The following is a 22,362-nucleotide window of genomic DNA, read 5'->3' as shown; positions in this document are numbered from 1 at the left end:
GTTTTTCAATTGATATATCTTTGTTGCATTTTTTTATATCACGAGCCGTTTCAACCAGACGTCTTCCGGATCTACTGGGAGAGTTGAGATTTAGAGAACTTTTGTCCGAATAAAATATTTACACATCATATAAAGTCAAAAGCCTTGGGAAAAGAAAAAACAAGATCTAGATTCTAGAGAGATGGATGAAGAACTCAAGAACTTCATCATGGTTTGGGTTTCAGCAACAATCTCGATATCTTATTGTTACTATATATCAGCAAGAATTAAATCTGGTGTGTTTCGATTGCTCTCTGTTCTTCCTGTTTGTGCTTTGTTTCTTGTTTTTCCTCTGTTCTTTCCTCTGTTCACTTCTCTGGATCCATAGCATTTTTCCTCTCATGGCTCGCAAATTTCAAACTCATACTCTTCTCCTTCGACCAAGGTCCTCTTTCTCCACTTCCCCTAACTCTCTCCCGTTTCATCTGCTTCACTTGCTTCCCAATTAAGCCACTAGAAAACCCTAAATCTCAAGAACAAATCCCTAAATGGGTTTTCGCCATTAAAGTTGCCATGTTTGGTGTGTTGTTGCATATGTATGAATACAAGCAATATATATCTCCTTCTGTGCTATTGGTTCTCTATTCTCTGCATATATACTTGGAGCTTGAGTTTGCCTTAATGCTCGTCAAAGTATTGGTCTTTATCACTCTTGGGTGCGATCTAGAGCCACAGTCCAATGAACCATACTTAGCCACCTCTCTTCAAGACTTCTGGGGTCACCGGTGGAATCTTATGGTCCCCGCAATCCTGCGGCCGGCGGTTTACACCCCGGTCCGACGACTTGCCAAACGGATAATGAACTCCGATCAGGCTTTGTTCTTGGGAGTTTTCGCAACGTTCCTCGTCTCTGGTGCGGTTCACGAGCTGATCTTCTTCTATATAACGCGTGACATGCCTACAGGGGAAGTCACTTGGTTCTTTGTGTTACATGGAGTTTGCACGGCGGCGGAAGTGGCAGTGAAGAAGCAGAAGATTGTGCGGCGGTGGTGGAGAGTTAGTCCGATGGTGTCACGGCTTCTTACGGTGGGGTTTGTGGTTGTGACGAGTGGTTGGTTATTTTTCCCTCCTCTTATACGGAGTGGCATGGTCGTGAGACTCGCTAAAGAAGCCTTAATGCCCGTTGATTTCGTCAAGCGCAAGCTTTTGTAATTCATGTGTTTCTATAGCTGGAATATTAAATCATACTACTGTAGTACTTTTGTGGAATTTTAGAATAACACTAACTAAAGAGAGTTTTAGAGGCTTTGTGATTAGTGGGTTAGGTAGATGTTCCACGTCTTTGGTCTATAGGTAATCAAGAACCAAAATCATACTACTAAAACCTAAATTTCTAAAAACTGAAAGACTAAATCTTGTTTTTTCTAGCTTTCTAATAAAAAGATCCTACTCTTTATATCTTTGTTACAAATTAAATTGGTAATGAAGAACAAAAGCTCCCCCAACCTCTCTTACAAAAGATCAAGATTCTTCTACCATCAGATCTTTAATTCTACTCTAGTGTCTAGAGTCTTCTACAACATTATGTTCTAAATTGTTTTTTTAAAACACTGGTCAAGTTAGAGCCCTCTTGTGATTGGTCCGATTTTGATTACTTGGACTAATGCCCCATAATTAAATTTGACTTTTGGGTCAAGTTTAACGTGAAGTTTCCCCCATAAAATTGTCTTTAACCAAAATCCTTAGGGTTTGGCTTCAAAGCTTTGTTGCTTCTATATACTAAGAACTTTCGTGAGTCATCGTGAAATAAAAGTTCACGTGTTTTAGGTTATATAGATCGTCCTAAGAAAAATATCAAGCTTGGTTATCATTATCAATAATCATACAACTTTTGCGAAATTTCCAAATAAAGCTAAAGAGCGGTTTGTTGTCTCCAGTGGGGGTTAGTAGATGTCAAATCGTGGAACTGTAGATCATCTAGTCCTTGATCAGATATTATTGAAATATTGATGGTCTTTTTGTCAGACATTTCCAAATACTTTAGTTTTTCTGTTATCTAATTCATTCTGATTACTTCTCACACACGCAACCAGTAAGTTCCAAAACCTCGATGTTTCCAAGAACTCAACAATGCAAAAAGAGATCCGGGGAGAGGGATAGAACTTCATCAAGATTTGGATTTCTACATTAACCTTCTCCGTAACTTAAGGTCACACTACCTACTACTTAGAAGCTAGTAGAGTATTAGAGTAGAGTAGGCATGAAGAGAGAGAGAGAGAGAGCGAGAGAGAGAGAGAGAGAGAGAGCGCTGCAAAACTGGTTCGTTCTTTGTCCGGATATTTTAGCAATCTTTCAAGTCAAATTGCAAGTTATTTGGTTCATCGAATTTATATTTAATAATTTGATTTTGATGTATGTAGCAACTAGATAAAGTCAAAACCTCGGTAAAAGAAGATCTCAAGAGATGGAGGAAGAACTCAAGAACTTCATCAAGGTTTGGGTTTCAGCAATCATTTCAATAACTTATTGTTACTACATATCAACTAGAGTCAAAGCTGGTGTCTTTCGATTACTCTCTGTTCTTCCTATATGTGTTCTGTTTCTTCTTCTTCCTCTGTTTTTCTCCTCTGTTCATTTCTCTGGTTCAGCTGCTTTTTTCCTCACGTGGCTGGCCAATTTCAAACTCATCCTCTTCTCCTTCGACCAAGGTCCACTTTTCCCAATTCCATCTAGTATCTCTCAGTTCATTTGCTTCACTTGCTTCCCCATTAAGCCACTACAAAACCCTAAATCTCAAGATCAAATGCCTAAATGGGTTTTCGCCATTAAAGTTGCCATATTTGGTGTGCTGTTACAAATGTATGAATACAAAAAATACATGTCTTCGAATATGATATTGGTTCTCTATTCTCTGCATATATACTTGGAGTATGTGATTCTCTTAGCTCCTCTGAAACTTCTGCTTAGTATCTCTCTTGGGTGCGACCTCGAGCCACAGTTCAACGAACCATACTTAGCCACCTCTCTTCAAGACTTTTGGGGTCGTCGTTGGAACCTCATGGTTCCCGCGATTCTCCGGCCAGCCGTCTACGTTCCGGTGCGACGAATGGCCGGTCGGAAAATGAACTCGGATCAAGCATTGTTCTTGGGGGTTTTTGCGTCGTTCCTCGTCTCCGGTGCAGTTCACGAGCTGATCTTCTTCTATTTCACACGTGAATCGCCTACAGGAGAAGTCACTTGGTTCTTTGTATTGCATGGAGTTTGCACTGCCGCGGAAGGAGCGGTGAAGAGGACGAGCTTGGTGCGGCGGTGGAAGATGTGTCCGATGATTTCACGACTACTCACGGTGGGTTTTGTGGTTGTGACTGGTGGTTGGTTGTTTTTCCCTCAGCTTACAAGGAGTGGCATGATCGATAGACTCGCTGATGAAGTCTTTTTGTCCATTGACTTCGTTAAGCACAAGCTTTTCTACCTTTGGAGAAATAGATCGCTAAAATCGTAGGTTAATGATGTTTTCTATATAGCTAATTTTATCAACCATATTACTTTATATGGATTTGGGAAGAAAACTAATATCTTCGATTTAAACGTGTTTGGTAAAATACTAAATTGTCCAATTGTGAAAACGTCATTGTTTCTACGCTTACGTCTGGAAATATTTTCAAAGTTAATGATTATATACTACAACGCAGACACTATGAGTAACCATCAGTAAATGATTTGTCCACAAATTATCATACACAAGTTGGGTTCTTTTAGTAGACTAAATGTAAATGTTGGACCAAAAATATATTCACGCAGTATACGTAGTGGACCAAATATTTAACTTACGTAGACAACAAGTTTATGTTAAAGCCAAAATTTAGATATTAATTAGGTTTCCACGCACAAAATTAATCTATGTGTGGGCAAAATAAAGTTTTTAAAAAAATTGGTGGACAATCTGAGTTGAATCAAACAATATCTTTCTCAAGCGACCAAAATATTGTTGCACTTACTATGGACCAAATGGCTAACCATTCCTTCTCTGGCATGGTCCTCATCCCAAGGAGATATTTACCACTAGCTATTTGTGTGGTTTCGGATATTACTACCATTTACTACCCAAGGACTCGACATTAATGCTCTTCTTTGTATTCAATCTACATCTCACCTACTTTATGTAATTGATGTTGTCTAACTACTATGGTTTTCCCATTTAAAGACCAAAACATATACTAATGTATATAGCAAAGTGAAAACCTCAGTGATTGCCAAAAAAAAAAAGCAAACTATGGATAAAGAACACAAGAACTTGATCAAAGTATGGCTTTCTGCAATAATCTCGATATCTTATTGTTACTACATACCACCTAGGATCAAATCTGGTGTTCCTCGATTACTCTCAGTTTCCCCTGTCCTTGCTCTGTTTCTTGTTCTTCCTTTGTTTTTCTCTTCTCTGCATTTATCTTTAATCACAGCGTTTTTTCTCACATGGCTCGCTAATTTTAAACTCATCCTCTTCTCTTTCGATAAAGGTCCTTTAATCCCAATTCCATCTAATCTCCTTCGGTTCTTCTGCTTCACTTGCTTCCCCATCAAGGCTCAGCAAAACCCTAAATCTCAAAATCATTTGCCCAAATTGGTTTTCGCCAGTAAAGTTGCAATCTTTTGTGTGCTGTTACATTTGTATGGTTACAAACAAAATCTGCATCCGATTGTAATGTTGGGTCTCTATTTTGTTCATCTCTACTTAGAGATTGAGATTATTTTAACGTTCGTCAAAGTTTTGGTTTTTATTACTCTAGGGTGTGATCTTGAGCCACAGTCTAATAAACCATACTTAGCTACATCTCTACAAGACTTCTGGGGTCGCCGGTGGAATCTCATGGTTCCGGCAATTCTCCGGCCAGCCGTTTATGCTCCAATGCGGCGAGTCTCTGAACGTCGAATGAGTTCCGGTTGGGCTCTGTTTCCGGGGATTTTGGTGGCGTTCATCGTCTCCGGTTTGGTTCATGAATTGCTCTTCTATTACATGACACGTGAGATGCCTACAGGAGAAGTTACTCTCTTCTTTGTGTTACATGGGGTTTGCACTGCGGCTGAGTTGGCGGTGAAGAAGAAAACTACGGTTATGAAGCGGTGGCGGTTGAGTCCTGTGGTTTCCCGGCTGCTCACGGTGGGGTTCGTGTTTGTGACTGGCGTTTGGTTGTTTACACCTCAGCTTAGAAGGAGCAGCGTGATGGAGAGATTCACATACGAAGCTGTGTTGGTCGTTGAGTTCGTTAAGAAGAAGTTATTTACTTTGTTGGGACATGGGAATATCAGTGACGAGTTTTAAATAAGTACAAGCTGTTGTGTTGATCCCATTGCTCTCTCTATCTATCTAGTATTCATGACATTAATTTTTATTTCCATGTATGTACACCTTCAATATTGGATCATAAAAGCCCGTAAATGTATCTTATCGACCCTAGAAAAACTTAGTTGAATGGTGGGTACGTAACTAGTGAGTCTAGTGTTCTGTCATATCGTACATCCCACTGATCCCATTACATACCAGCCTCATCAGACAGAACGTAGAAGCAAAGTTAGTTCGTTGTCTCCGAGCACATGCCTTAACATGATGATTTTAATTTAAGGTTTAAGCTCATTCCCATTACTTACTATACACGCAAAAACTAACTTAAAAACCTTTACAAGAATTCTCAAGAACACAGTAAAATAAAACAAACAAACAAAAGATATGAGAGAGATTGAAGAAGAGTTTATAACCTTCATCAAAGCTTGGGCTTCTGCAATAATCTCAGTATCCTATTGTTACTACGTATCACAAAAAATCAAAGCTGGTGTTTTGAGATTAATCTCTCTTCTTCCTGTATGTGCTCTGTTTTTTGTTCTTCCTCTGTTTTTCTCATCTGCGCATTTCTCTTTCATCACATCTAGTTTCCTCACATGGCAAGCCAATTTCAAGCTCATACTCTTTGCTTTCGATCAGGGTCCTCTCTTCCCAACTCCCCCAAATCTCATCCATTTCCTTTACTTCATTTGTCTACCCAACAAAACCCTAATTCTCAAGATCATTTACCCAAATGGTTTTTTGCTGTTAAAGTCTTAGTCTTTGGTGTTGTCTTACATGTGTATAATAGTCACATAGAAAAGTTTTACCCGAATCTGCTATTGGATCTCTATCCTCTGTATGCGTACCTGTCACTTGAGATTCCCATTTCACTTCTCAAAGATTTTCTCACCATCATTCTTGGGTTCGACCTTGAGCCATTTTTCAAGGAACCATATTTAGCCACCTCTCTTCAAGACTTTTGGGGTCGCCGGTGGAATCTCCCTGTCTAAGCTCTTCTCCGGTCAAGCGTCTTCATCCCTGTGCGGCGAGTATGCAGCCACTTAATGAACTCCGAACGGGCTGCACTCATTGGTGTTTTGGCGTCGTTTCTTGTATCCGGTTTGCTTCATGAGATGCTGTTCTTCTTCTATATTACCCGTGAAGCGCCTACGTGGGAGGTTACTTGTTTCTTTGTGTTACATGGGGTTTGCACTGTGGTTGAAGTTATTGTGAAGAGGAGGAAAACGTTGGGGAGATGGGTGGTGAGACCGGTTGTTTTGCGCCTGCTGACGGCGGGTTTTGTGGTTTTGAGCGCCGGTTGGTTATATTTCCCTCAGATCAAACGGAGCGGCGCGATGGAGAGATTCGCCCGTGAATCTTTGTTGTTCACTGATCTAATAAAGCATGAGTTTTCTATTTTCTTGGGATTGGTGGAACCCTGATATTGCGGAATTAGAAAAGATTTATAAAAATATAAATATTTAAAACATAGTGTCATTGGACTTTTGTAATATATACTACAAAATCACCACTATAAATAAATATGTTTATATCAATGTAATCATGTTGAACTAAATTAAAACATGTATAAGCTTATTTGTGTCAATAAACAGTTTGCTATATTATTATTTGTGTGTATACTTTTTGGTTATTCATCTAATCACATGGAATCATGAGGATATTAGGATTTTACGGAGATGCGTTTGAAAGAGTTCAGATCGTTTTTTTTTTAAGTGTATTTGAGAAACTTTTATCATTGTTTCATCGTTCCTCTCTCCGGTGCAGTTCAAGAGCTGATCTTCTTCTAATTTACATGTGAATCGCCTACAGGGGACGTCACTTGGTTCTTTGTATCACATGGGAGTTTATTTGCACTGCCGCGGAAGGAGCGGCGAAGAGGACGAGCTTGGTGCGGCGGTGGAAGATATGTCCGTTGATTTTTACGACTACTCACGGTAGGTGTTGTGGTTGTTGTGATTGGTGGTTGCTTGTTTTTCCCTCAGCTTACAAGGAGCGGCATGATCGAGAGACTCGCTGATGAAGCCTTTTTGTCCATTGATTTCGTCATGCACAAGTTTTTCTACCTTTGGAGAAATAAATCGTTAAAATCATAGAGTAATGTATTCTGTGACTAATTTTATTTAGTCACTAGGTTTTACCCCGTGGTACACCACATGTCTATTATTTTGTTGATATGATACTGTAATAGTTTTGTGATGCTTGTAGTTGATGGTGAATTGCATATATATACTGTTAACAGTTGTATATAGTTTTTGTATAAACTCTTGATTCGCAAGTTGAGAATATACATTTTATGATTTGGTTAGTTATGATTTATGAATAAATGATATGACATATTTTTATTTTGAATCTCAATTGATATTATTGGATTAATAATGTACATTTAAAGCTAATATGAACTTAGCAAATATGTAATCGTTTATTAAACACAAATGAGATATTTCCTAAGATATGTTCATCTTGAATTAGTTGCTATATTATATGGATGTTATTACAGAATTTGTGTTATCAATTCTTTTTGTCAAACTCAGCCCAAAAAATTCGGCATTTAAATTAGATATTTCCTAAGATACAATGGACATTAATTGACATTAAGTGGATGTAAATAAGTACGCTATGAATTAAAAACCGGCCCAAAATATTCGGTAATCTTAAGGAGGATCCAGATAATTGAATTGGTTATAATTTTAGTTAAAAATCTTACCCGAAATTGGCAAAAAACCAAAAAGTGATGACACCCTATTGTACTTTAAAAATGTATTTCGAGCTCTATATGTGGATATACTTGTTTGGTTATAAATATCCTAAGAAAAATTTTAAAATATATATCCGTTTATAAAAATTTTAATCACATCATATGCTGAAAAAAATCTAAAATTTTATTAACTTTATGTATTAAATAATAATTAAAATAATTAAATATAAGATTAAATAAAAGTGCAAGGAAATTATATTTTAATTTAACATATTGATTTAAATTAGGTAGATAGTTTTTAGGAAATTAATATTATCAAATAAGAAAATGATTGTGTTTGGTTGTAAAAATGGTAGAAAATTTAGTTGAAACTTGTTTGGATACAAAGATAAAATAGGATAACACAAAAGTCTATTTCAAAAATGTTAAGATAGAGATAGAGTAATAAATTACTCTAATTAAACGTGTTTGGTCAAATTGCAAATTAGTGGGAACGTCACTGTTTCAAAGCTTACGTTTGGAAATATATTCAAAGTCAATGATTTATTTGCAAACTGATTATTGATTAAAATATTAATTTGAAAACCAACTACGTTTTCTAAATTTTTATTGGTTTTTTGTGTAGAACTATAGATTTCAGGATTTAGATTTATTTACTACATCAGGAGTAAATGATCATTCGTACATAAACTAAAATATCATAGACAAATTCAAAAAATTAGTATTATCATAGTGGACCAAATATTTTACTAACGTAGAAACAAGTTTATGTTGTACGTACCCAAAATTTGGAAACAGGCTTCCACCAACACCGTTTAATCTACGGAGAATTGGAAATAAAGGATATTTTTTTTAAAAAAAATGTCCAATTATACTTTATTTTCACAAGTTTGGTCATTTAGGTTTTATAATAATCAAAAACCAGTTTTACCTTTACTTTTACATAAACTTAAATAATAAAAATATAAATTGCTAATTTAAAAAAGAAAATAATTAAAAAAAAACTTCTTAACTACCTGACTACTTGCTCAAATCCAAACCATAACCCTAACCCCCTTGTGAATCTAAGTTACATGAAAGACAGATACGGCTAATTCTGCTGTGACTTTCACGATTAACCCTCTGAGTAGTGGCGACGACGATCTAGATGAGACAATGTCGGCGCTTTCTCCTCCTCTGTCGCGTCCTCGCAGGCAGGAGACGTCTTCTTAGGACTATTTTGACACTTGTGATGATTTTGATAACTTAAGATTTGTAGGGCTAAGTGAACAAACAGAGATCGATTGTGATGCACCAGTTGTAGGGATTAGAGAAGTTTATTCAAGGAAAATGTAGCGAAATGTGGCTCAGTGACTTTGCAAGACTCGTCGAGTTTTAAAGCAGAGGAAACAGAGTTGTGAAGATGATGATGATGATGAAGCTAGAAACAGTGAAAGAGAAGATCCATCAGAGTTTATCACACATAGAGCTAAAGACTTTGTCCCCACCATGAAAGATATAGAGCATAAGTTCTTTTAGAGCTTTTGAATCTGGCAAAGAAGTTTCAAGAATTCTTGAAGCTAACAAGATCAAAGTCAGATTTTCTGATATAGCAGGTCTTAGGTCTGTTTGCTTTATGTAAAAGGGTGTTGATCTGGAAACTGAAATTGAAGCTTGATTCGTGAGTCTTAATTTTGTTAACCAGGAAAGCAGAATTCAAAATAGCGGTTCTTGCATCTTTGAAGCGAGGTTGTTGTAGAGGGAAGAGTTCTTCACCGGTTTCTCAAGGTCTGTTTTTTTTTTTTTGGGTTTGATTTATCATTTATCTGCTGTCTTTGTTTTATGAGTTGTAGCGTCTAAATTAAGCCTTTTAATGTAGAGCCATTGAGTCATCAAGTTACTAAAGTCATTGTGTGGAAGAAAACATTGTCTTCAAGATCCTCGACTTCTAGACATCCGTTGATCCAGACATCAAAAGAAGATCATGATGATGAAAGTGGAAGTAATTTCATCGAAGTGATTTTCTTGGCAATTTGTATTATTACATTGCATTATAATAATAATAATAATCTTGGCAATTTGTGGTTAAACTACTCTGTACTTCTTGATATAATAATAATCAAACTCGAAAGCAATCAAGTCAAGAGCCATATGACATTAAAAATTAGCTAATTAATCATATATATTGACAATTATTTTTTTTTACTTATGTTTATCATCGATAGCTGATTTATTAATCTTGTATGCAAATCACGTGAGATGCCTACAGGGGAAGTCGCTTTGTTTTTTGTGTTACATGGAATTTGCACGGTGGCGGAAGTGGCTATGAAGAGGACGGCGTTTGTGCGGCGGTGGCCGGTGAGACCGGTTGTGTCTTGGCTGCTAACGATGGGGTTTGTAAATGGTACCACTGGTTGGCTGTTTTTTCCTCAATTGATACGTAGCAACGTGATGGAGAGATGTTCCAATGAAATCTCCTTGATCATTGATTTCTTTAGACACAAATTATTTCTTATCTCCCAGTGAATTGCATTTCTAAGTGGAATTCCCCTAGGGATATTGTCTATCCACATTATTTATTGTAATCATATAAAACTGATAAAAAAAAAATGAAGGTATGCATGCGTTTGTAGCGTTAGAGGTATTTAATTTTTTATCAATATGTATTTGATCTGTAAGTTAATATTACAAAAACTTTTTTTTTTTGTGGTATCAATGTTAAGAAATATTACAACAACTTTTTTTTTTGGTGGTATCAATGTTAGTAATATTACAAAAACTTAAATTTGCATTACAAGAGTAAACTTAGCGAGGACCAATGTAGAAGCAAAAGCTGGTTTATCTTCTTCCGTTATCTACGTGTAAAACCACATGCCTTACTTTCATTCTGTTTCTTGTGTATATTACACGCAATGATCAAGTTATAACCTCCGTGATTTTGAAAACTCAGCAACGCAAAAAAGGAAAATAGTTCTCAAAAGATGGAGGAAGAAATCAAGAACTTCATTCTAGTATGGCTATCTGCGATAATCTCAGTATCTTACTGTTACTACGTATCACCCAAACTCAAAGTTGGTTTACCTAGATTACACTCAGTTCTTCCCGTATGTGCTCTGTTCCTTGTTCTTCCTCTGTTTTTATCCTCTGTGATTTTCTGTTCACACACAGCGTTTTATCTTTCCCTTGCAAGTTTAAAGCTCATACAATTCTCCAACGAGCAAGGCCCACTTTTTCCAATTCCCCCAAATCTCTCCCAATTCATTTCCTTGACTTGCTTACCCATCAAGCTTCAACAAAACCCTAAATCCATAAACCATTTCCCCAAATGGTTTTTTGCTGTTAAAGTTGCAATATTTGGTGTGATGTTACATGTGTATAATTACATACAATATCTCCCTCCGGTTCTACTATTAGGTCTCTATCCTCTCCATGTATACTTAGAGCATGAGATTCTTTTAACCTTACTCAAATCTGTTGTCAGCATCACACTTGGTTGCGACCTCGAGCCTCAATTCAACGAACCATACTTAGCCACCTCTCTTTAAGACTTTTGGGGTCGCCGGTGGAATCTCATGGTCACGGCTATTCTCCGGTCAAGTGTTTATTCTCCTGTGAGGCGAATTGGCGAATACTTAGTAAACTCCGAGTGGGCTATGATCATTGGTGTTTTAGCGACATTCATAGTCTCCGGTGTGGCTCACGAGGCGCTCTTCCTCTTGTTAACCCGTGAGCCGCCTACCGGGGAAGTCACTTGGTTCTTTGTGTTACATGGAGTTTGCACGGTGGTTGAAGTGTTGGTGAAGAAGAAGACTTTTGTGGGGCGGTGGCCGGTGAGACCGGTTGTCTCGAGAATTGTCACGGTGGGATTTGTGTGTCTGACCGGTGGTTGGCTTTTCTTCCCTCAGTTAAAACGGAGATGCGTGATGGAGAGACGTGCTAATGAAACCTTGTTGTTCGCTGATTTCTGCAAGCGCAAGTTTTTGTTAGCTTGATTCCACGTATGTATTTATTACATGTTTTTTCCTCCAATATATTTTACATGATTCTTGTGGAATGATGGAATAATAATATTAGAAAAAGTAACATATAAATCCTAATTTGATTAAACTGATTGTCGTTTTCAAGATATACCAAAATAACCTAACCAAAATTGGAAAGGAAAGAAAGAAATTAACCTTCTCTCTTTCTCAAACCAACTTTGATAGATGATACTGTTTACTACTTATCACCAAGATTCAAAACTTGTGTTTCATTGTACCTCTCTTCCAATCATTTCACTGATCTATAACATTTTTTTTTTACTTCAACAAAGTATCATCAATCAATACAATTACTAAAATAACAATAAATACGACTTATCTTCTTTTACGGTCGAAAGTTCAAACTTCATAATATGCATGTCTTGAAATTTTCATTATAAAATAAGAAGGGTTTAGTTTACAAAATTTGCAAAGCAAAATATGTAAATTGCAGAATCGAACTGCTGTTCTCTAATTAATCTGCGTACTGATCTTGTTTTACAAACTTAAGAAGCAACCATCATATACAAACGAGAAAAGAAAAACACAAAGCAACCAACGAAGCTGCGTTGTGGGTGCATCACGTAAACTTATACATAAGAAGCTGCGTTGATGTTACATTAACTTCAAATATGTTTTAAACAAGACTGAAACGAACTTGGATCAAAGTAGAAGCAATTTGCTGTCAGAATCTTCTTACTTCCATCTCTGTAGCTGTAAGACCACATGATATACCCCTAATTTTCTATTAGGTCATTCCGGTTGCTTGTTATACACGAAAACAACCAAGTTTAAAACCTAGATCAGTGATTAATTATAATTAAACGTCAGAAATTCATACGAAAAAGGATATCTGAGAAATGGATGAAGAATTCAAGAGATTGATCGAGATATGGGTTCTAACTACAATCTCAGTATCTTATTGTTACTACTTATCAACCAAAATTAAAGCTGGTATTTCTCGATTAATCTCGGTTCTTCCAGTTTGTGCTATGTTCCTTGTTCTTCCTTTCTTCTTTTCCTCTCTGCATATCTGTGGAACCATATCCTTCTTCCTCTCAGGGACTGCCAATTTAAAACTCATACTCTTCTCCTTTGATCAAGGTCCTCTTTTCCCAGTTCCACCTAATCTAGCTCAGTTCATCTGCTTAACTTGCTTCCCAATCAAGCTTCAACAAAACCCTAAACCTCATCAAAACCATTTCCCCAAATCAAAATTTGCCATTAAAGTCGCCATCTTTGGTATGTTGTTACATTTTTATGATTACAAACAAAATCTGCCTCCGGTCTTGCTATTTGCTGTCTATTCTCTACAAATATACTTGGAGTATGAGCTTTTCTTAACCCTTGTCAAAGTTCTTGCCACTAACACTCTTGGGTGCGATCTTGAACCACAGTTCAATGAGCCATACTTAGCTACTTCCCTTCAAGACTTCTGGGGTCGCCGATGGAACCTCATGGTCCCAGCAATCCTCCGGCCAGCCATATACGTCCCTGTCTGGCGGCTCTGCAAAGGCCGAATGAGCTCAGATTGGGCTAGGTTTTTGGCGGTTTTGGCGACGTTCATCGTCTCTGGTGTTGCTCACGAGGTCTTTTTCTTCACTTTAACCTTTGAGATGCCTACAGGGGAAGTCACTTGGTTCTTTGTGCTACATGGACTTTGTACTGCCACGGAAGCAGTAGTGAAGAGGACGAGTTTGGTGCAGCGGTGGAGGATGGGTGTTATGGTATCACGGCTACTCACGGTGGGGTTTGTGGTCATGACCGGTGGTTTGTTGTTTTTTCCTCAGCTTACAAGGACTAGCGTCATGGAGAGACGAGCCAACGAAACTTTGTTGTTCATTAATTTCTTCAAGCGCAAGTTTTTCCTTTGGGTGATATAATCTTTTGTTTTCTAACGTGATTGCGCATAACTATTATCAGCAAATACGTGACTAAAACTAATATACACATGCACATGTCACATGTGTATTTCAATATAGATTCAACTTAAAACAGCACACAACAGACTCCGGCCTATATATTATATATGAGTTGTAACTATTAAAAGAAGTAACGAAATAGCTTACAAATTGAAGTGATTGTAATTAAGCTATCGCCCGCAAGAAGTCCATTGGTGCAAGAAGGCCATATGTTTAGCGTGAGACTAACCCAATAATGTTCATCGTCCTCGTCATCGTACATGTACTTATGTTATCTTGGTAATCACATTTATGGTTATGGTGTACATTTATAAAGTTCAACTTATTAAAAGTTTAAAACTAACAAGATCGTGGGCTCGTGGCCAATTATGTCTACGTGTCGATATGATGTAAAGAGAGATACAAAAAGTCTTAACTAATCAAGAGATTGTTAAAGCAAAACTTATATGTATAGGAACAAATACAAGAAATCTCAACTAATCTAGGAGATTGTTGAGCAAGACTTATATACTTAGAATTCTAGATTTTTCTAAAGAAAAAAGCAAGAGTTCAAAGACTTGTTGAAGAGAAGAGTTCTCGACAATATTATTAGAAATCAAAAGCTGCCGTACAAAGATAAAGCTCAATGCTTTAATAGGAGAGAGGGGCAAAACCGCTAGCCCTAAATTCAATAATGCTAAACACCTAAAGAGAATCTTAAAGAAAAGGAAATAACATACCAAAAAGAAATTGAATAACACCAACATAAAATGAAACGTGGAGAAGAAGAAGAAACTAAGAAGCTTCTAGAATGCTGCATCACGATATATTCTACAACAATACGCAAATGAACAATCTACAAAATTACAAATAAATAAATTTCAAGAACATTTCCAAGCTTTAAATTAGAAACTTCCAAAGTTCCAATGAGATAAATTTCAGATCTTTTAAATCATAATTTTTAAATTTAACTTTGTAGAAAATATCTATAAAATATTTTAATATAGGAATTCAATTATATAAATTTTATAATTTACTATTTAACTTTTTTGATAAGATGAAAATATTATTATTTTTTTTTTGGTAGTATAATTATTATTATTATTGACACATGTAATACATGCATCCAATCCAACTTTATAAAATAAATCACACTTTTGTTCCTAAATTTTTAAAAATGGACAGTTAGAACAGTTCATGGATATATATATATATATAATTTACTATTTAACTTTTTTGATAAGATGAAAATATTATTATTATTTTTTTTTTGGTAGTATAATTATTATTATTATTGACACATGTAATACATGCATCCAATCCAACTTTATAAAATAAATCACACTTTTATTCCTAAGTTTTTAAAAATAGATAGTTGGAACAGTTCATGCATATATATATATATATATATATATATATATCTCAAATTGGGCCTCTTCATTTATCTAACCCAAGCAAGAATTTACGATTCGTATAAGAAATAAAGTCTTAAAGGGGTCAAGACCCGCTGAACTATTCCGAGTCTTTCGTTAACTTAGCCTCTACATCACAAAATACGGACAAGAAACCAAAGGCTGGTAAGAAATCCTTGAGGCGTGTGTCCCTGTGAGATTCATCATCGCCGATTTCATCGTGGCCCTAAGGTAGTTTGCATCAAATTCGAAAACATTTCATCCCGATTTCGATTGAATTTTGAGCTCAATTTCACAAATTCATGTTTGATTTCAAATTTAGGGTTTCTTGCTTCAATTTGGGGATTTCGAGTTTTCAATTGAACAAAACGAGAGAATTCAATTACATCATTCTTTGTTCGTATCGTATTCAATTCATTCACATATCGGAATTCCAAATTTTTACCCGATTGATTGTATTTTATATGTTTTGGGATTAACATTGAGTTCCCTTGGCACCAATTGAAATGTCTTTATGCATGTTCCGGGTTTAGTTTTCTGAAATGAATGTTTAAGTATGTTAATGTATTATTAATTCAAGTTTGGTGCAGTTCAAAACAATTTAAATGTCTTTCCTTTTTGTTTCATTTGTTGATCAGCAGTTGATTGTGAATAAACTTGCCTTGTTGGGTATGGCCACTGAGGCGTTTGTGAAGCCTGTTGTGCCAAATGGTCATGACGGGTACGAAGATGAAGATGAAGATGACGTTCCTTTGGTTTTTAAGAGAACCAGTAATAATACAGCAGCTACAACAAATCATTCAAGGCCTACTAATAATAGTGCAATGAGAAACTCGTCTGTTGGTTCCATCAAGTCCCCACCACCAACGAGGTCTCCTATTACAAGCCCGAGTAGATCAGCTTCATCTGTTAGAAGTTCAATGATGAAACCGTCGTTACCGTCATCTTCGTCTGTTCAACGTTCGACTTTGAAGTCACCATTGCGGGATGATAGATCCGTTGTTGTTGCTAAGGAGAGGAACGGTTTGGGGAAAGCACCATCTGTGTCCAAAAGCGATGATGAGGATTCTGAGGATGACAAACCTTTGAGTGTCAGGCTTAAAATGGATTCTAAGGAGGTTATCAAACAGCCGAGCTCTTCTGGGCGTGGGAGTACGCAGCAATCAGTACAAAAGGGGAATATGAGACCTCAGGGATTGAGTGATAACAACACTAAAAAGAGAGTTTTGGATGAGAGAGCTCCCATGTCCTCAACGGGTCAGACAAAGACCAGTGTGGGTACATCAAGTAGCAAGCCTGTTCATAGCGAACAGAAGAGACCTTTGGTTAACAATATCAATCGGAATGGTGTCACACCTAAGACTGAAGGGCACAGTTCTCAGGCACCTGCTAAGAGACCTCTTGAGAAGGGGAGTTCCTCGAATCAATCTTCTGTTAAGAGGCCCAAGCTGTCAGAGCCAGCTAGATCAGTGAAAGTGGAGCAAGGTTCACATAATGCAGCTACGCCAGATGCCAAAGGAAAGAATCTGGATGCATCAAAGCCGTTGAGAGCTACCCAAGCAACTGTGAAAGAAGATAACTCAGATGGTGATGATCATGTTCCTATTGCCTCAAGGATTAGGTCAGATTCCTCAAACAATAAATCCTCCTCCGCGAAGCCAAATTCTAGTAAAATGATAGCTTCTTCATCCAGAACAATAGCTAAAAAGCCAAACAAATGGGTGAAAGATTCTAAATATTCGAAATCCTCAAAATCATTACCTTCTGGAGATGGACAAACGAAATGGAAAACTCTAGAGCACAATGGTGTTATTTTCCCACCTCCATATAAGCGTCATGGGGTTAAGATATTGTATCAGGGAAAGCCTGTTGACTTAACTCCTGAACAAGAAGAGGTCCTTTCTCTGTCTTTTTTTTTCTGCGTCTCTATCCCATGACAGTTTTCTTCGCTTACTTTCTGCAGCCGTTGACTTCCATCTTATTGTCCAGCGTGTTTTTGTATGCTTTCTCTTAGTCATGAGTGCTGAGCTGATAATATGTCATTTCTATCTGCAGGTCGCAACTATGTTTGCGGTGATGAGGGAAACAGAATATTACACTAAACCAAAGTTCAGAGAGAATTTCTGGACTGATTGGCGGAAAATACTTGGAAAGAATCATATAATCAAAAATTTAGATGATTGTGACTTCACTCCCATTTATGAATGGTATATGGAGGAGAAGGAGACAAAGAAACAAATGACTGCAGAAGTAAAATTTAGTTTCTATAAGATAAAGTTCATTAGTACGCTATTCTCATGAAGATGTTGAATGATAATGTTATAATGCTAATGATGTACAGGAGAAAAGGATTTTGAAAGAGGAGAAATTAGAGCAGGAGGAGAAATACATGTGGGCTGTTCTTGATGGTGTCAGGGAGAGGGTAATTCCTTTTTTTTTTGTGTTTGTGTGATAGAAATCAACTTCTTAAAATTTACTAATCATAATTTTCAACAATTCCAGATTGGAAATTTCAGAGTTGAGCCCCCTGGGTTGTTTCGAGGCCGGGGAGAACATCCTAAGGTAAGTTTTTGCTGCATTTTTTTACATTATGCTGTTGTATGCTGTAGCTTCACATTTAGAACATTTTTCTTCCTTGTCTCCCCAGCTTCCATAGTTATTTCTCATTTTAGTAATTTTCTCTTCTGCGTCATTATGTTGAAGATGGGGAAGCTGAAAAAGCGGATTCGTCCTTGTGATATTACAATCAACATTGGTAAAGAGGCGCCTACTCCAGTATGCCCTATCCCTGGTGAAAGGTCTTATTTTTATGTGCTTCCCTTTGAAACAGACACGTGTTTTGCTTTTTTCTATGACCTGATTCTAAGAGTGCTATTCGTTTTTTCAGATGGAAAGAAGTTAAGCATGATAATACTGTTACCTGGCTTGCTTTTTGGAATGATCCTATCAATCCAAAAGAGTTCAAGTATGTATTCTTGGCAGCTAGCAGTTCGTTGAAGGGACAAAGCGACAAGGAGAAATATGAGAAAGCGAGGAAGCTACACGTAATGAGCTTTCGATTCCGCTAAAGCTATTTTGTAAACTTTCCTGCTTTTCCTTTTCTTATCGAGCAACCTACAATCTGTTTGCAGAACTATATAGGGAGTATTAGAGCAGCATACACCAAAGATTTTAATAACAAGGATGTAACAAAGGGGCAAATAGCAGTTGCGACATATCTTATCGATAAGCTAGCCCTTAGGGCAGGAAACGAGAAGGTAATTTATGAATGATTCTTCTTAAACTAAAAAGATCCTTCTTTTTATTCGGTTTATCATTGTTTTTGGCTTATAAGAGATCATTACTCCATAACACTGGCTTCTTATTTATTGAACATGTTTCTGGAATTTCAAACAATTGTCTCTCTCAGATTTTCCTTTCTTGGTTTTCATATTTTTATTGTATAGGACGACGATGAGGCAGATACTGTTGGTTGTTGTACATTAAAAGTAGGAAACGTGGAGTGTATACCTCCAAATAAGTTAAAGGTATATACTTGATCTCAACCTGAACAAAATTGACTGCCGTATGTGCGAGAGTACTAGAATGCCCGGGTTATTGATTATCTTTTGTTCAACAAAGGCTTTTTTTTTTTGGTGCATGTTATAGTGACTTATGGTATCCGCTTTGGCATTTTCAGTTTGACTTTCTTGGTAAAGACTCTATTCAGTATGTAAACACAGTTGAGGTTGAGCCGCAGGTTTATAAGGCAATTGGGCAATTCCAAGCGGGTTAGTTAGTAATTAAATTGGTTATCTAATCTCATGCTTGACCTTTCTAAACTGGATAAATGACTTGGGGTTTGTCTTCTATCCAGGAAAATCGAAAACCGATGATCTCTTTGATGAATTAGATACTTCAAAACTCAATGCTCATCTTAAGGAGCTTATGGCTGGTCTCACAGCCAAAGTCTTCCGTACGTATAATGCATCCATCACATTGGATTCAATGGTATGTTGTCAATCTTTTTGAACCCTGTTTAAATTAATCCATTGCCACACCCTAATAGCATATAAATTTTCTTGAGTAAACTATTTTGTAAGCCGTTTTTGTTGGGATGTTATGACAGTTGAGTAAAGAAACCAGAGATGGCGACGTTCCTGAAAAAGTTGTCGTTTATCAGCAAGCAAACAAGGAGGTAATGGCAATTGATCTCTCTGCTACTGTATTTTCATAGATACTTAAGAGAATATAATCATCGTATTTTTTGGTTAGGTCGCTATCATTTGTAACCATCAACGTACTGTCTCAAAATCACATGGCGCACAAGTCGAGAAGCTGGCTGTGAAAATAGAAGAACTAAGGGTAAACTATAAGCAAATCCTAATTAGCTTTGATCAAAATACAATTTCAACTTTCTCAGGCCCATGATCTTTGTATTTCTTTTGCAGGAGCAAATAAAAGAGCTGAATATTGATCTCGACAGGGCTAAGAAAGGAAGAACTCCATTAATGGGATCTGATGGAAAGAGAAAGAGGAACTTAACACCTGAAGCGTAATATCTAAACCTTTCTTCACATGCATTATTATCTATCGCATAAGCATCTCTCTTAAAAAATCATCTTCTTTGGAAAACAGATTGGAGAAGAAGATAATGCAAACGCAAGGTAAGATCGAGAAGATGGAAAGGGATATGCGAACGAAAGAAGATATGAAAACCGTCGCGTTAGGCACATCTAAGATCAATTACATGGATCCTAGGATCACTGTTGCGTGGTGCAAACGACACGATGTCCCCATTGAGAAGGTAATAATATATAAAAAGCTTTAACAAAGTCACAGATTTTGCAAACACTTGAGATTGACTTGTTTTGATATTGCAGATATTTAACAAGTCTCTCCTAGCTAAGTTCTCTTGGGCAATGGATGTTGATCCTGAGTTCAGATTCTGTTTAAGCAGCGATGAATAAGTACATCTTCGTTGAGGAGCTTCACCTAACCATTCACCATACGTTTACAGAGATAGAGAAAGAGAGTTAAAAAAGAGTAGAAGAAAGAAAACAAATTTGTAAAAGAGGTTTCTTCTCTCTAAATAGTAAACCAAAGACTAATCTATGGGATATTTTATAGAGAACAGTTATAAATTTTTTACTCAATAAACAATTCAGGTCAACAATATTATAATGATACATAATAAAATACTTGTACTATGGATTATTAATAGGTTTATGCACTAGGTAACTAAATTCTTAGGACTTTATTTACAAAATTCATTTTAACCTTTTTTAGTAATGAAAAGTACTTCAAGGTAACTTTCAAATGGTTAAAAAGCTTTTTAGTTATAAAAAAACTTACTATTAAAAGGGAGGTACATTTACAGGAATAAAATTTAGTTTGATAAAAGTTTTGTCATTGGTTTTAAAAACTGAAAATATATTCTTAATCTGCTATCTTATCCGATGCTATCTTATTTATCTAATGCAGTGTCATTTAATCATGATACGTTTCATATTTTATCTAACTGATATCCAAATACTAATTTATCCAATGACACGTAATTGTATCGGATAAGAAATTAAATTTTTGTTATTTTTGATTTTATCACTAATATTATTTACTTAAATTGCTGCACAGCTTAGCAAATTACATGAGGCGATGATTAATCAATTTCTCCATCTTAAACCCAACTTTTGGATGGGATTTTTTGGCAATTAAAAAAAAAGTTTATGGGGCGATAAAAGTGAAAAAAATGTCTCTGGCGGTAAAAGTAAACGTTATGGCGCGAGTTAACACGACGTCGTGAAAGAAAACAAAACCCTCAAGCGGTAGAACTCTCTAACCTGTAGAGAGTCTCCTTATGCCTTGGTCTCCTCGTCGTTAAAACGAGAGAACCCATCAGAGCAGAAGAGAGAACAGAGATACGAGGGAGAGAGAGAGATAGGCTTCGCTGGACAATTTCTTCAATCTCTGGAAGAAGGTAGCTTCTTCAATCCGACGTTAATTATCCGAAATTTGATTGGATTAAAGCTCAATTTGCATCATTACCCAGTTATAGCACAAATTAGGGTTTCTCATTCTGAATTGGGGATTTGGTATTCCAACTGCAATGGATTCTTCAAATATGTGTTTTTATCTAATTATATGTTCATCTAATCACGATGTAGTCTCTTGATTTAATGGGTCTTACTTAATCATGCGCGTTGTTAAAATCTTTGTAGTGTGTCAACATATATATCAAAGTGTTGTTTCTTGGGTTTATGAATCACTGTACTCATTTTCTTGTAGTGTAGTCATTTTACTGTTTGTAGTCGTAATGGTGTTTGTTTGCCTTTGTTTGGGCAACCTCTGACATTTCTTTGTGGTTTGTTCTATTTTTGGTCAGAAGTTGGTCTGAGTTCTTGTCTTGTTCCATCGAGTATGGGCACTGAAACTGTTTCAGAATCTGTGATGGATAATGGGTATGAAGACAGTGATGATGACAAACGTTTAGTGTTCAAAAGGAAAAGTAATGTTACTTCTAATTCGAATCAGTCGAAATCCAATCTCCAGAGAAGCAAGGCAGTTCCTTCCAGCAAGGTTTCACCTATGAGATCGCCTGTGACTAGCCCAAATGGAACCACTCCTTCGAATAGAACTTCTATAGTGAAATCCTCTATGCCATCTTGTTCTTCTAAGGCTTCACCAGCAAAGTCACCATTGCGGAATGATACTCCCTCTACTGTTAAGGATAGGAGCCAGTCACATAAAGATCAGTCTGAATGTAAAAGTGAGCATGAGGATTCTGAGGATGATAAACCTATAAGTTTCATACGATCTCGAAATTCCAGTCGGCCTAATAAAGGGCCAAGTTCTTCACGGCAGGTTTCCTTACCGCAGCCAGAAAAAAAGAATAGTGGAGATCGACCTCTTGATAGAGCTAACGGAATCATAAAAGATGAGTCAGATGATGAAGCTCCAATCTCGTTAATGTATCGGAAGAAGAATGATAGTGGGATGTCAGGGGCCAAACAGGTCTCTATTGATGAAAAGAAACCTTTGGCTAAAAAGTTGCATCAGA

At 36.7% G+C, this 22,362-nt stretch overlaps 6 protein-coding genes and 1 pseudogene across 7 annotated transcripts in view; all 7 read left to right on the top strand.

Moving 5' to 3' along the window:
• On the top strand, positions 42-1,287 carry LOC104761569 (probable long-chain-alcohol O-fatty-acyltransferase 3). Its single transcript, XM_010484674.2, is given in 2 exon segments — positions 42-341; positions 344-1,287. Coding segments are annotated over 2 exon segments (1,008 nt in total). The 5' UTR covers positions 42-181; the 3' UTR covers positions 1,192-1,287.
• Positions 1,936-3,656, top strand: LOC104761567 (probable long-chain-alcohol O-fatty-acyltransferase 4). The gene is made up of 2 exons (XM_010484673.2): positions 1,936-2,298; positions 2,400-3,656. Exon 2 carries the CDS (start codon positions 2,444-2,446, stop codon positions 3,479-3,481), a length of 1,038 nt encoding a protein of 345 aa, XP_010482975.1. The 5' UTR covers positions 1,936-2,298; positions 2,400-2,443; the 3' UTR covers positions 3,482-3,656.
• Positions 4,190-5,468, top strand: LOC104761566 (probable long-chain-alcohol O-fatty-acyltransferase 5). Its single transcript, XM_010484672.2, has one exon. The coding sequence runs from the start codon at positions 4,253-4,255 to the stop codon at positions 5,297-5,299; it is 1,047 nt and encodes a 348-aa protein (XP_010482974.1). The 5' UTR covers positions 4,190-4,252; the 3' UTR covers positions 5,300-5,468.
• LOC104763474 lies at positions 10,976-11,986 on the top strand (annotated as a pseudogene).
• LOC104763473 (probable long-chain-alcohol O-fatty-acyltransferase 4) lies at positions 12,874-13,896 on the top strand. The gene has a single exon (XM_010486838.1). The coding sequence runs from the start codon at positions 12,874-12,876 to the stop codon at positions 13,894-13,896; it is 1,023 nt and encodes a 340-aa protein (XP_010485140.1).
• On the top strand, positions 15,348-20,483 carry LOC104761564 (DNA topoisomerase 1 alpha-like). Of its 2 annotated transcripts, none has more exons than XM_010484670.1 (16): positions 15,348-15,557; positions 15,968-17,221; positions 17,382-17,576; positions 17,668-17,748; positions 17,829-17,888; positions 18,030-18,124; positions 18,214-18,370; positions 18,458-18,583; positions 18,773-18,853; positions 19,006-19,096; positions 19,183-19,316; positions 19,435-19,503; positions 19,581-19,670; positions 19,757-19,860; positions 19,944-20,112; positions 20,189-20,483. In XM_010484670.1, exons 2-16 carry the CDS (start codon positions 15,998-16,000, stop codon positions 20,273-20,275), a joined length of 2,763 nt encoding a protein of 920 aa, XP_010482972.1. In that variant the 5' UTR covers positions 15,348-15,557; positions 15,968-15,997; the 3' UTR covers positions 20,276-20,483. The 2 variants fall into 2 exon arrangements, with proteins under 2 accessions (XP_010482972.1, XP_010482973.1); XM_010484671.2 differs by having other exon boundaries at positions 15,376-15,557; positions 15,965-17,221.
• The window catches only part of LOC104761562 (DNA topoisomerase 1 alpha), a 2,750-nt gene continuing 1,518 nt past the window's right edge, over positions 21,131-22,362 (top strand). The window contains exons 1-2 of the mRNA XM_010484663.2: positions 21,131-21,282; positions 21,688-22,355. Coding sequence (XP_010482965.2) covers positions 21,723-22,355 — 633 coding nt within the window. The 5' untranslated portion in view covers positions 21,131-21,282; positions 21,688-21,722. The remainder of the gene's footprint in view (positions 21,283-21,687; positions 22,356-22,362) is intronic.

Source organism: Camelina sativa, chromosome 18 (assembly GCF_000633955.1).
Source record: "Camelina sativa cultivar DH55 chromosome 18, Cs, whole genome shotgun sequence".
In the NCBI taxonomy this organism is placed as follows: domain Eukaryota; kingdom Viridiplantae; phylum Streptophyta; class Magnoliopsida; order Brassicales; family Brassicaceae; genus Camelina; species Camelina sativa.
The sequence above is the reverse complement of the archived record's forward strand: the minus strand, read 5'-3'. Positions and strand labels throughout refer to the sequence as shown.

Coding starts and splice junctions, on each gene's coding strand:
- LOC104761567 (XM_010484673.2), top strand. CDS start 2,444: ATGGAGGAAGAACTCAAGAACTTCATCAAGGTTTGGGTTTCAGCAATC.
- LOC104761566 (XM_010484672.2), top strand. CDS start 4,253: ATGGATAAAGAACACAAGAACTTGATCAAAGTATGGCTTTCTGCAATA.
- LOC104763473 (XM_010486838.1), top strand. CDS start 12,874: ATGGATGAAGAATTCAAGAGATTGATCGAGATATGGGTTCTAACTACA.
- LOC104761564 (XM_010484670.1), top strand. CDS start 15,998: ATGGCCACTGAGGCGTTTGTGAAGCCTGTTGTGCCAAATGGTCATGAC. Junction 17,749..17,828: donor TTGATGGTGTCAGGGAGAGG/GTAATTCCTTTT, acceptor CAACAATTCCAG/ATTGGAAATTTCAGAGTTGA. Junction 18,371..18,457: donor AGAAAGCGAGGAAGCTACAC/GTAATGAGCTTT, acceptor ATCTGTTTGCAG/AACTATATAGGGAGTATTAG.